The sequence below is a fragment of the Eublepharis macularius genome, chromosome 10 (assembly GCF_028583425.1).
Source record: "Eublepharis macularius isolate TG4126 chromosome 10, MPM_Emac_v1.0, whole genome shotgun sequence".
Taxonomy (NCBI): domain Eukaryota; kingdom Metazoa; phylum Chordata; class Lepidosauria; order Squamata; family Eublepharidae; genus Eublepharis; species Eublepharis macularius.
In genome coordinates, this window is record NC_072799.1 from 18,822,439 (window position 1) to 18,835,220 (window position 12,782).

Sequence of the window (12,782 nt, forward strand, 5' to 3'; positions counted from 1 at the left end):
TTGGCCAAACTCTTTTGGGAATATCTGCCCCTAAGTTAACCTAGTATATTTTGGCTGTGCCACTGGAGTGTGTTTCTTGAGGCATGCCGGAGCCAGGTGTGCATGCATAGGCTTTGCTTATTCACTTCTTTCTTAACAGCAGCTGGTACTTACCTTTCAGCCTGCTTAAAGCTTTAAAAAATGCTTTCTTTTTTTAACTAATTGGAGAGGTAACCCTGTTACATAAAAGCATTTACCTGAAACAGTCAGGAGAGCTTCCAGTCCAAAGCAGCAGTTTGGTGCTTTGTGTTCCAAATGGTTGCTACATAATGCTGGTGGCAAGCGGTAAATGTGTTTATTGCTTTAAATATATGGGTTTTCTTTCAACAAGGCTGCCAAGCTTTGAATTAAATCTCCCAGTGGGGCTGTGCAGTTGCATTCTCAGGGCTCTTCTAAGCTCAGGCGTTCCCTTTGGGAGGGCGGAGAGAATCGTGATTTCAGCTGGGGTCAAAGCGAACGGGCATCTCGTTTCAGTCTCGGCCACTCTCTGAACATTTGAATGCATGAGGCATCTTTGGGCTCTTGGAGCTGATCAGCATTCTCTTTATCCCCAACAGACAGACAAAGTCGGGAAGGCCATCAAATACTTGGCTGCTGCCCTGTCGTTCATTGAGTGTGGCATTGCGATGGAATCGGACACCCTGACACCAAAGCCAGCATATACCATGTTTGCAGAGACCATAGACCTCATAAAGTAAGCGGGGAGCTCTTGCAGACTTTCTAAAACAGAGGTGGGGAAGTTACAGCCCATGGGGCCACATCTGGTCTGCAGGAGGGCTTTTTGATCGGCCCTCAAGCAGTTTATTGGCAGCGCACAGGACTGCAGTCTAGCGCATTGGACTCCCAGAAAATGAGCAAACAGTTGAGAAGGCCATGTGCTATTCAGAGCAGGGAGAGAAGGCCACATCAGAATTCAAACTGGGCTGCAAGGAATGGTTTTGGAAATGGGAAGCGCCAGCCTCCAACCCAAATCCCTCAGAAGCCAGCGGAGACCCTGATGTGGTCCATGGACAAGGACATTTTCTCATCCCGGTTCTAAATGGTATTCCTTGGAACTCAGTTTGTACTCTCCCAGCTGCACTTTGAGGGGCTTTTTGACGCTTGTGCTTCCCGTTTGATCTACACGTACTCATTCATTCTGAGTGTGTCTCCTTGCCAACCAGCCCAGATAATGGTTCCCTTAATTACGTTTCCTACATACTCTAGTTTGTATCTTACCACTCTGCTCAACAGGCTTTGAAACCTTTTCTCCAAGGCAACAACCACCGGTGACAGAGGAACACTTCAAATGTTTAGTCCGGAGCAAACCTTCACACCTTTTTGATCAGAGTGGTAGGATACAAGCCAATTATAATACTACTACGAACAAAAACTAAGAAAGCAAACCTACAAGCTGACCCGAACAGCTCAGTATATTAATAAAAGTACTCAGCCAAAACACAACAAACTAAATAGAAGTGTCTGTCTAGGTAGGAAGCTCCACAGTGGAAGGAACCACCACCAAGAAGGCCCTGCTCCTTGTTGCCATCTAGGCCACCATTGTCTTGTATCTAGGGTTCTAACTCTTGGAAAAGAGGGTCAGCTTGGCTTGTTCTCTCTTCAGGAATTCCACCTGGAATTCCTGAAGATGTCTGTAGTTTCCTGTTTCCCACACATTATGCTTTTTCTTTCACACTCTTTCTACCACACTACCTCACCCATAGGACTTGAAAAATAGAATCTGAGTAAGACCAGTCAACTGCATGCAGCCACCGCACCACACAATCAGGGTTAGAGTTATATTTATTTTATTGATTTATTTGTCAGGCTTCTAGCCCACCCTACCTGCAAGCGGGCTCAGAGTGGGTTACAGCAAGGTCATTTTAAAAACACAATAAAACCACATCATAGTCAGGGCTGGATCGACGGGTGGGCAGGGGGGGTAGTCTGCCCCCGGCGCCGCCAAAGAGCTGGGTGCAGCTGCCAGCCCCAGGAGCAAACAGGCCGCCCCCTGTCCTGCAGGGCAGGCGAAAGGCAATGCAGGTGGCTGGGAGGCCGCCCGCGCCATTCGCCTGCCCTGCAGGACAGGGGGCACGCAGCAAGCCAGCTGCCCCGTCCTGTGGGGCAGGCGAATGGCACGGGTGGCCTCCCAGCCACTCCCGCTGCCACCGCCAGCTCCGCAGCACACCAGGACAGCTGGCTTGCCACAGAGTGGCACGCGCCGCTTCCATGACGTCATCACGCAGCGCCGGGAGCACGCATGCGCTGTGCGCTCGTGCAAGTGACCAGTCTTTGGTTGCTGTGGGCGCCGGCAACCGTAGATCCCGCCCTGATCATAGTTATCATAAAATTCAGCTCCCAAGGCAGTAGCTATAGGTGAATCGTGTTAACATATGAAGCTGCATTGTGCTGAGTCTGTGCATTGTGGCTTTGGGGGCCAGGTTCAGATCTCATCATGGCAAAGCGAGAATCCGTACATGGATTTTCTGAGCTGCCGCTTCAGGAGGCGGCTTAGTGGATTCGGGCTGTGGATAAGCAAGCTGATGCTTTCTGTTAACTTTACTGCTGTGGAAGAATGCGGCTGATTTCCTTTAGCGTTAATCTATATGGAAGGTTTTACACAGATGTTGGCTGCTGATGTTTATATGGCTGGTTTTTAATCTCTGCGTGTTTAAAGGATACATTTTGTGGAAATGAAGTTTTGCTTGCATTTTATGTACTTCCGAGCATAGTGAGGGGACAGTACTACAATTAAAAAAGTAACTTCCTACTGTCTTTATTATTTTGCTTTCCTTCAGAATAAAAACGAGTATTTTGAAAGGGGGTATTTTATATCGGTGTTTCTTTCCTTTGTGGTTGCATGAGCTAGAGGAGAAAAAAATTAAGGAAGGAGGAGCCCTGCAATTTTGAGGTCACAAAAAATGTCGGTTCTTCTGTGTTTCCTTCCTGTCAGCATGACCTTGTGTAAACTGCACTTTACTGTGTTGTGTTGACACTGGGATCGTGTATTTTTTTTTATGATGACAGCCATCTATAATTTTGTCTGCTTTTAGATTCATAATGACATTAAAATCCTTCGCGGACTCTTCAACAACAACACATGAAAAAATATTTGCTGTTTTATGGTGAGTGGGCCCTTGTTGCTATTTTCAGATGTTTCAGTTTTAAAAAGATATTTGTGTCAATTCATGTGAATGGGGGAAAGAACCCAGAAGTCACCCATGAATTCAGTGGCTCGATGATAGGCAGCCTTTCTTCCTCTTCAGTCTGTCATGTGGATGTAATAATGTGAGCCCTACCTTACATGGTGGTTGTAAAGATTGTTGAGATAATGGGTTGGATCCATTTGGCTTTTCTGCTGGATAACCGGGGGGGGGGATTTCACCACCCAAAGAAAGCTCTTCAGGCACCTACATAACACAAACGTTACGTGGGATGGGAAGTAAGGAATGGAATGGGGCAAGACTGAGAGCCAAACTACAAGTGACGCCTGACACAGGTTGGACACTTGTCAGCTTCCCTCAAGTTTTGATGGGGAATGTAGGCGCCCTGGTTTTACAGCTTGGCTCTCCATTACAGCTGCAAGACCAGGACGCCTACATTTCCCATCAAAACTTGAGGGAAGCCGACTAGTGTCCAACCTGTGTAAGACGTCACTTGTAGTTTGGCTCTAAGAGAGGTCTAACCCACTGTATATGTGAAGCCCGTTGAGTACTGAACGACAGTGAAATAAGAAATATATATATATAAACATAGAAATTGCATTTAAAGGGGATCTGTTTTTGTCTCCCATGTTTCAAACTGCATTTTTACAGCATGCGCTGCCAAGCCATTTTGTACATGGCAATGTTCCGCTACAAAAAGGACACTGCAATAAAGTATTCCCGGACCCTTAATGAACACTTCAAGGTAGAGAATTGAGACCGTTTTGTATCAAACTTTGAATGCGAGTTAAGATGGATTCTGACATGGGCTGGAAATAATCTCTCTGAATTGTTGTTATGTATTTTATTGTGTTGTTGTTTATATTATTTTACAGAGGTATGTGAATATTACAAAGAGGCTTGTACTAAAGTAAGCCTTCTGAGGATGTTGTCCCTTCATTTGACTGCCAGCATTCTAAAGAACCATTTGGTGGAGGGAAAAATTGTTTGTTAGTGCGCTGTTGTTTTTGCTAATGAACTTTGAATTATCTTATCTTCAACATGTCCTTTAAGATAATTAAAGTATTTGAAGGATCAGATCAGCAAGCATTTGATAGGATGTGATTTTTCCTCCCTATATGCAAGATTTCCAGAATTTTGAAACGTGCTCAGAAGCCAAACTTCTGCATGTGGGAAGTGAATCTTAGAGTCTGTTCCAATGATACTCCGAAGCAAACTTCTGCTCGGATGAAATGCTCAGCTGAGTGGCCTGCCTTTGTGAGCAGAATGAGATTGGCACGTCAGTATCACTGCTCCCTTTCTGCAAAAAGAAAAACCGTGTCTTTATTTCTGAGAAAGAGAAGCCATGTGATCCTATGCAAGTTTGCTGCTTATGTAAACAGATTTCGCCCCCCTCCAGCTTCACTGTTAAGTATTTCTTTGGAACAGATTCTTAGTAAATCTGATAGGTGGGTTTAGACCTACTTTGGTGCTTCTCGGGGTTAGTTTATTTTTTGCATGGCATGAGCCTGTTTTTCCTGGCAGTCCTTGTTAGCCAATTCTGTATTTATGTCTAAGATTGTAGTCAGAAATCTAATGCAGAAACTAGCCCTAAATTGGTGTCAGTTGCATCTAACTAGAATTTCAATTTTGATTGCAGAGTTCCTCTAGAATCACACAAGCACCTTCTCCATGTGTTGCAAGGTAGTATTGAAAATAAAGATTTGATCCCTTGTTTTGTTAAAAAATTTAGACCTGGCTGGTTTTAACTGTGCCGGGCTGTATCTATTCTAGGAGGGAGGAACAGTTTGAAATGGGTTCAGTTTTATCCCTGTCAATATGTCACAAAGGAATTCCTCATGGATTTTTCTCCCAAGGGAAATAACTATATTCTTAATCTCATTAAAGAAGTCTGATTGTCAGAACAGGCCTAGACACTGCTGTATAAAGGAAAAACAGAGCTGGGTATTCATTTGCATATTGGCAGCGCCTCATCCAGGATGGCCCCTCCCTCCTCGGGTGGCCCTTCCCAGTAATTTCATGAAGACGTTAAACAGCTTACAGAATAGAGACGAGTCCCAGTGAGAGAAATGCCACGGGGCTGAGCAGAAATGGCCTCTATTTGCCCTGAGCTTCTTTGAGACGAGAAGATTAGGAAGAAGTTGAAGTCTGTTCAATATTGAAATGTTGGTAGCATTTAGGGCAGAACAGGGGGTACTTTCCAAATGGCAGGCCACTTTCTCCATAACCATGGCCATAGGCTCAAGAGAGTTCTTGATATTTCTGTGTGTAAGGGGGATGCCGTGGCTCCGTGGTAGAGCATCTGTTCGGCATGCAGGAGGGGGTGATGTGCCAGACCTCCACCCGAGCCCCTAGAGAGCCACTGCCCCTCTAAGTAGACAGTAATGACTTTGATGGGTATACTGAATACTCTGATTCAGTATAAAGGGTTCTGTTTATTTAGAAAATTAACATCCCACCTCTCCAGAAATCCTGCTCAAGGCAGCTTGCGAAATCAAACCTCATACAAACATAAGTCATCAACAAATTAATAAGCTGTTTTTTAAAAGATAAATTAAATTTAAGCTTGCTCTGCTTATCAAAAAAGCTGTTGTAAGCTAGGCTGAGTTACGTGCTGTTAGCTGAGCATTCCCTTTGTGTCCAGAATTCTTTCTATGTAGAAAAAGCCTCTGGTGTGGCTTGTGTGCTGACTCTTAAACATGATGAGGAAAAAAAGTTGCCATGCAAATTGACTCCACAATGGCGGATGATAGAAGTTTTACAAACTGCAAATTAAATGGGAATTTGCTTTTAAAGCCTGCATGCTTATATGAATGAGGGAGAGAGGGTAAGACTTGTTTGTGTTTTATTTTGTGTGTATGTGTGAGAGAGAGAGAGGAGTGAGGATTAGCTGTCTTTTGAATGGAGCGGCCAAGAGAGATATTAAACTCCTCTTGCTGTATGTTTGTCCTGCAGGAGCACAGGAACACCGTCTCCTCTTTCTCCAATGCCCTCTCCAGCCAGCTCTGTGAGCTCCCAGACGGGCTCCAGCACCAGTAGCTGCGGCGGAGGCAGCGGGGGCTCTTCCATCAGCGTCCCTCATCACATCCCACCCATCACCTCTTCCTTCGTCAACATCACTTCCTATATTCTCTATGCCTATGATCTCTGGGAACAAGCTGATGTTTTGGCCAGGAAGAATAAAAGTAAGGGCTTGTCTCCGTCCGTCTCTGCTGGTAACTGGGGCACATGGACTTTGAAAGGCCCACAAGGCAGTGGCTCGAAATGCAGGTCACCAGTTTGGTTCCTGGTGCTCCAGTTAACAGGGCAGTTAAAGAAGACTCTTCTCTGACCTGATGCCTGGGGGCACCTCATCCAATTCTTAATATACAGTACTGAGGTCAGAGGGACCACTGATACCCTAGGGATTCTACCAGATGTATGCCGAGGGTTCTGTGGTTGGAACTCCCAGCATTTTTTAAAAAAAACCCTTCATTTTCAGGCACACGGGGTCTTGATTCAGATTGAGACTGTGGGCTAAGGGCCTGTAGCTTCCACAAGGGAGGCTGAAGCCCCCCTTCCTGAACTGGGTCCTTGCTCACCTGAAGAAGTGTAAAAGAAATCTCTGGGAGATCCAAATAGGGAACTCCAGCACATGTCTGACAAAGCCCTTAGTTATAGTCGATAGAAGGCAACTCCAGAGGCACACAGATGCAGTAGTAAATCATAGAATCATAGAGTTGGAAGGGGATATCCAGGCCATCTAGTCTAACCCCCTGCCCAGTGCAGGATCAGCCTAAAGCATCTCTGACAAATATTCATCCAGCCTCTTCTTGAAAACTGCCAGTGAAGGGGAGTTCACCACCTCCCTAGGCAGCTGATTCCACCTTTGAACTACTCTGACCGTGAAAAAGTTTTTCCTTTTTCCATGTTTGTAAGCTTGCAACAAATGGTATTGAACTCTATCCAGGGGTCCACAGTGGTGCAGGTCTAGTTCGTGTGCGAACCACTGTTTGTTCGCAAGCTCCCATCTCGGTTTGCTTTTGAAGGCATTTGTCGCATGACCAGTTTTTACAAGCAGCAGTGAACAGCCTTGCCACGGAAAGTGTGAATCAGCCCTCACTGGCATGATGGTTGGGGAGCAGTTGCTGTTTTAAACAACAACAACGCAGAAGTGTTTTTCTCCTAGAATGGATTTTAGCAATATCGCTGAATTGTATACGGCTTTCAGCATTCAAAGCAATTCAGCAGTATTGCTGCAGTAATTCTTATAATAGTACTGCAAGGCAGAGTGATGGGGTTATCTTCGTATTACGAATGGAGGACAAAATGGGATGGGCAGAGGTTGACTGAAGTTTGCTGCTGAAATGAGATTTGAACAGCCTCCCAGATCCCAGCCCATCCTTTTGACTCCTAATGCCCACATAAAAGTATAGGGTTACAGAAAGAACTCGGAGAAACCACCCAGTTTAAAAGGAAGATAGGACCTGGTCTGGTTACCTGCTGTCATTGACTTTTGGAGATTGATTGAAATCAGTCAAAGGAGAGGCCTGCCTGCCCGCCCGCCTGCCTGCCTGCCCTCTCTTGCCCATCTATTGGTCACGGAGTGTGTGTGTGTGTGTGTGTGTTCTCCTGTACCCACGTGAGCACAGGGGCGTCCTCGGACATCAGTCTAGATCTGTTTGCCACATTATGCAGTTCCATCCTAAGAAGAGTTATGCCCTTCTAAGTTCATCAACTTCAGTGGAGCTAGCTTAACTCAGCTATGGGTTGCACTGCCAAGGAACAGGAAAGCTCCTCGCCCAAAAGTGTGCATCAGAGAGAGCGTCAAAGCTCTGAATTTTTAATCTTAAAATTACTCACATTAGAACACGCTCATTTTGCATCGTTCTGCTTCTGCTAGCTGTGTGTCGAGGCAGGTTTCCTGGCCTGTGGGACAGAGGCAAGGCCCTGAGGTGCTTGGCGGCACCTCTGGGGCCAAGCTTTCTCCAGCAACCCTTTTCCCCGCACCCCTTTTGCTTGTCTTTATAGGTAGATGCTTCTTCTCTTTTGTCTGTGCCTTGTACCATTCTGTGTCATGGAACTGCCCTCCAAGCAGCCTTCCTCCAACTTAAGCGGCTCTTCCATCAACGCAGGAGCCACTTAAGTTGGAGGAAGCACCCTAGATAATAGGAGGGCTTTAAACTGGAGACAAAAGGCAAGATGAGGTATAAATATTTTAATTCATACACTTTGTTCGGTGGAATAGTACCGTCCAACCCACTGCCAGGAGCTAAACATGACTCTTCTCCCCCCCCCTCTCTTTTTCCCCGTAGAGTTTTTTTCCGAGCTCAGTGCTGCCGTGTGCACGCTCTCCTTGAACAGCAGTATGACGGAACTGGTACCCTACACCCGTCAGGGTTTACAGTGGCTGAAACTGGAACCAAATACACCTTAGCTGGTGCTTCAAGGCAGGGACCTCGCCTTGGACTCGTTTGCACTTTGGAAGCCTCCAAAACAGCCTCGTGGGATACAAGGAAAAAGCACCTGGAAGGTGGTCTGAAGCATGACCGAAAGGATCTTGGTGACACTGGAAAACTTTAAGGACTCTGCGGTGCCAATGGGCTACCTGGAAGATGGGAAGTGGAGAAGAGGCCTCCGAGCTGAGGATGCCTGCCTTGCTTTCTTTCAAAGGACAAAGTGCAATGTTCTCTCTCTTTTTTTTCCTTTTTTCCCCCCTTCATGATTCAACGTGTCAATGGTCTATAAACATTTCTATAAATGAATAACCAGCAGGACAAAAACAAAACAATTCAGCAAGCATGAAGAAGTGCTGGAGAGAAAGGAAATCCGCCTCCCAAAGAAATGTCTGCAGCACCTCCAAAAGATGCAGTGATGTTCCTGGGCCCGGCAGGGGGTTCAGATTCACACCCCTTTCCCTTTTCTGTTTTTAAAAAGTGAAAACCAGAATTGCTGTCTGTAGCGTATGATTTTGTTCCTGGAGGGTGGGACGGATGGAGGACCAGGGCGAAGGGGCCTTCTTACCTCGCACTACTCAAGTCTGTACAGATGTAAAAGAGCATTTCTCCCTTCCTTGGTCCCATTTGCATTCATATCCATCTGTTGCACTAATTCCTCCATTCCTTGGTTCTGTAAGTTGTCCTCCCAGCCTGGCTTCTTCCCTTCCTGCCTTGGCTGTGCCCTAGTCTTGGCTGCCATGTTTGCTGACAGCCTGGCATGCCGTTTTATAAGAGAACACAGGAGCGTGGGATGGCATCACCAGAAACCACTGTGAGCAGATCTGTGATGCTAACTGTCACCTCCCCAAACAACGTGAGCGAAGCACGGAGCAGGCTGGCTCCACCCCCTTTCCGGTTTAGTTGAGCAATACTGCACTAATGAATTGAACTGGAACTGTTCACGGTCGCTAACCACAGTTGCTAAGCCTTACTAGAGGCTTTCTCTTGGACTCGCTTCCTGAGATTTCCCTTAGGCCATACTCTCAGCTCACAAGAGAGGTCTTACGAAGCATGCACAGTTGAGGGAGAGCCGAAGGGAGGTTTTTGCACAGGAAGCCATCTGTGAGGGACTGTTTATATCAGAGGTGGGTGGGTCAGTCGGTTGGAATGCACTCATTTTGGTAGTGTGACACTTGACGTTCCATTTTGCATCCTTAAACTGGGAGGAACTTAGCAGTACACCATCTCATTTCATCTTCTCTGAAACCCATAGGTTCAAAATTGTTGCCTTCAGCTGTTGAAGCACAAATCCCATTTATGCCAGCCAAGGGGTACACTCGACCACAAGTTTTGGCACTGGAGACATGTTTCCCCTCTCCATAAGAGATTGCCTTTTTGTAACGGAGAGACTCATTTGATCCTCCAACTTTATAGGAATTCCCAGGCCACTCTAAAAAAAAGTAAACAGCAGTTGTCTTAGACTTGTGAAGCCAATGATCCTTGCTTCATTCACAAATGATGCACATGGATGCAAGAGGACCCCCTTGGGGCTTCCCGCCTCTCCCCTCTCTCCTACACCCTCTTTCCTGAAGTATATAACTTGTTCAAGACCCCTCATTTTTTCCCGCCCTCCTCTCAAACTGTGTGCCTTAAGTCTCCTGTTCGCTTCTGTCTCTATCCTGAGGACAGACCAATGGGAATATCTTCCAACAAAACTATTCGTGAAGGTGTGTGTATTCTTTGTTTGCCTGTTGTCAAAGTGTTAGGGGAGGCAATCATTTCTATATGTTTGTCCCACACAAGTAGACCTCTCTCATGTGCAGGGTGGAAGCAGTATTCCTGTTTGGGGGGGACGTCTGGCATACTTGTGAGGCTGACTGAAACGTTAATCAGCCTCAAAGCGCCTTGCCGTACCGAGAGAGACTTCTACGTGGGAGGTGTCCAGTTCAGCTCTTTTGGGAATTTATCAGTGCAAAAAGGCAGGATGGGGTAACCTATCTCAGACTGTCTGGAGAAAATTAAGCCTTAGTTGATTTCAGGGATAAGCCACTTTTACCACTGGAAGCAATTCTAATATTTTCCTCTCTGGATTTTTAAATACTAGACATGGTGGAACGAGACATATGGTGGAGATCCAGAACTTGGAATCCCGGCAGTCTCTGCTGAGCAGCTGCAAAACGATGTGGAAGGGGCAGGTGGAAGAAGAGTGTGCTTTCTCTTTTTCTACATGCTGTGATGCAGCCAAAATGCATCTGGAACTATAGCCAGCCGATCGGAGAGTCCAGGTTCCCAGCCCCTGGTCTCTGCCAAGTGTCTCAGTCCACCCTCCCCTATGCTGCTTCCGGTTAGAAATTCTTAAAAGAAAAATCATGCCTGCTTCAAGGGTGTCTTGAGAAGAGGTGAAAGCTTGCCAGATCTGATATGCACCTAGACTGGCACCTACCTTTTCTGGGAACGGACACGCAAGTATGGAAGAGCACGTTGGTTGCTCCCAGGGGGTCCTGGAATAGTAACCTGTCTTAGAACCCCTCTGGAATTTTAGCACTCCTGGGCCTGGCTTGCTGAGAAGCAAACACTAAACTCACTTGGTCCCTCTCTTGAAAATCGCGTTCCCCTCTCATCCCGACCAACGTACCTCTCTGTCTTCAGGCCTGACCCTCTGGAGTTCTTCCTCCCAGAGGGGGCCTGAGCACTTGCCAGGTGCTGCCACTCTATTAAATCCTGCCTCAGATTCAGAATCCCCAGGAGTCAAGGGACCCGCCTTAACCTGCTTGTTAAGCACTTTATTCGAGGGACGGCAATAATCAATTTACACCTACTCTCCTGCCCCTCCCCCCATCCACGCCCCCTCCGATATCAAGAGTTCGATTCTAATAGCAACTTCTCATGTTCAGAAGAATTCCTGTTCTGCGCTGCTTTTTTTTTCAGGGCGTGGGGTGATGAAAAGGGGGGGGTGACATTCTAATGGACAAGCAAAGCACGTGGCCTTTCGCCTCCTTTAAACAAATATATATTCCAATTTGATTTAGGCCATAAAGCAAACGGAAGCCATGCCTCCTCTTACTTACTGTGGAAGTTAAAACGAATCCTGTAATCAGAACTGAACTGCCTGCTTTTCCTCTTTATATTCTGCGCTTTTAAAAATTTGTTTTGTATGCAATTTCAAAGCAGCAGCCAGTCTATGGGGAACGCATGTAGCAAAAACCTCTGACCTTTTAAAATAAAAATATATAAAGAAAGCTCAACTGATCAGAAGAAACGCCATTTTATCCCCATTCTAGATGCTGGTAGAACTTCCATTGATTTCGAACAGGAGTTGGGGCCAAGCCTTCCACATAAGGAGCGTGAAAGAAAAAGTTTTGCCATTTTAAATACAGGTCAATGGAGCTGCAGGCTCAAAGCAGACTCCCTTCCCAGATGATATTTATTTAGAATTATAATTAATGTATTTAAATTGTCAAATGTTCTATATGTCTAAGATGCCATTATTTAATAATTTGCAGGTTCCATTGACACTGGAGACGTGGACTGAAAGTTAGATTGATGACTTATTTCTAAAGAGCGATGTCTCTTCCTCCTCCCCTTTCCCCTCCTGTCCATGGTTTCTTTATCAAATCTGTACATTTAAATTTATTATGGGGTGTTGTGTCTGCATCTTGTAAATAACATTTTTTCTGCCCTGTGTATTGGTGGTATTTCCAGGCTGATTTGTTTAATTCATGTGGGATAATGAAATAAATATTAATTAAAAAGGTCTTTTCCTTGAGAGTTGCTCCAGAAATATTTAAGTGGAGTTGCTGTTTTGATCTTCTGTTACGGGCTCTGTGATGGTGATTGAGGCTTTCAGCATGAGCGAAACCAGCTTCTCAAGTTAAGTGGAAGGGTTTGGTGCTGTTTCAGAGCTTTCTTCTCAAACACTATGACTGTCCAAAGACAATACAGGTGACAAAGGGGTCCACCTGAATCTTTTGGGGCATGTCCACACACCTTGACACCTGCCAAACTTGGCCCTTCAGGACTTCTCATTCTGTTTGCAAGCCTCCATGGCACTGCAAGATCTTTAGGTACTGAGCAGACCACAGTACCTCACCATACAGCAGCATTGTGCTGGGCAGGCCACAAATTTTGCCAGCTTCGTTTGGGGTGTTCTCTTTCAACCCTTTTTTCAAAAACCAAACCACTC

The 12,782-nt window shown here is 45.9% G+C and overlaps 1 protein-coding gene across 4 annotated transcripts in view; it reads left to right on the top strand.

Annotated features, from left to right (window-relative positions):
- The window catches only part of AFF1 (ALF transcription elongation factor 1), a 187,507-nt gene extending 175,152 nt beyond the window's left edge, over positions 1-12,355 (top strand). For all 4 annotated transcript variants that reach the window (XM_054989575.1, XM_054989576.1, XM_054989578.1 and 1 more), the window contains 6 exons: positions 597-733; positions 3,072-3,143; positions 3,834-3,927; positions 4,822-4,865; positions 6,138-6,367; positions 8,477-12,355. In XM_054989575.1, the coding sequence (XP_054845550.1) occupies positions 597-733; positions 3,072-3,143; positions 3,834-3,927; positions 4,822-4,865; positions 6,138-6,367; positions 8,477-8,598 (699 nt within the window). In that variant the 3' untranslated portion in view covers positions 8,599-12,355. The remainder of the gene's footprint in view (positions 1-596; positions 734-3,071; positions 3,144-3,833; positions 3,928-4,821; positions 4,866-6,137; positions 6,368-8,476) is intronic.
- The last annotated feature ends 427 nt before the right edge of the window (positions 12,356-12,782 follow it).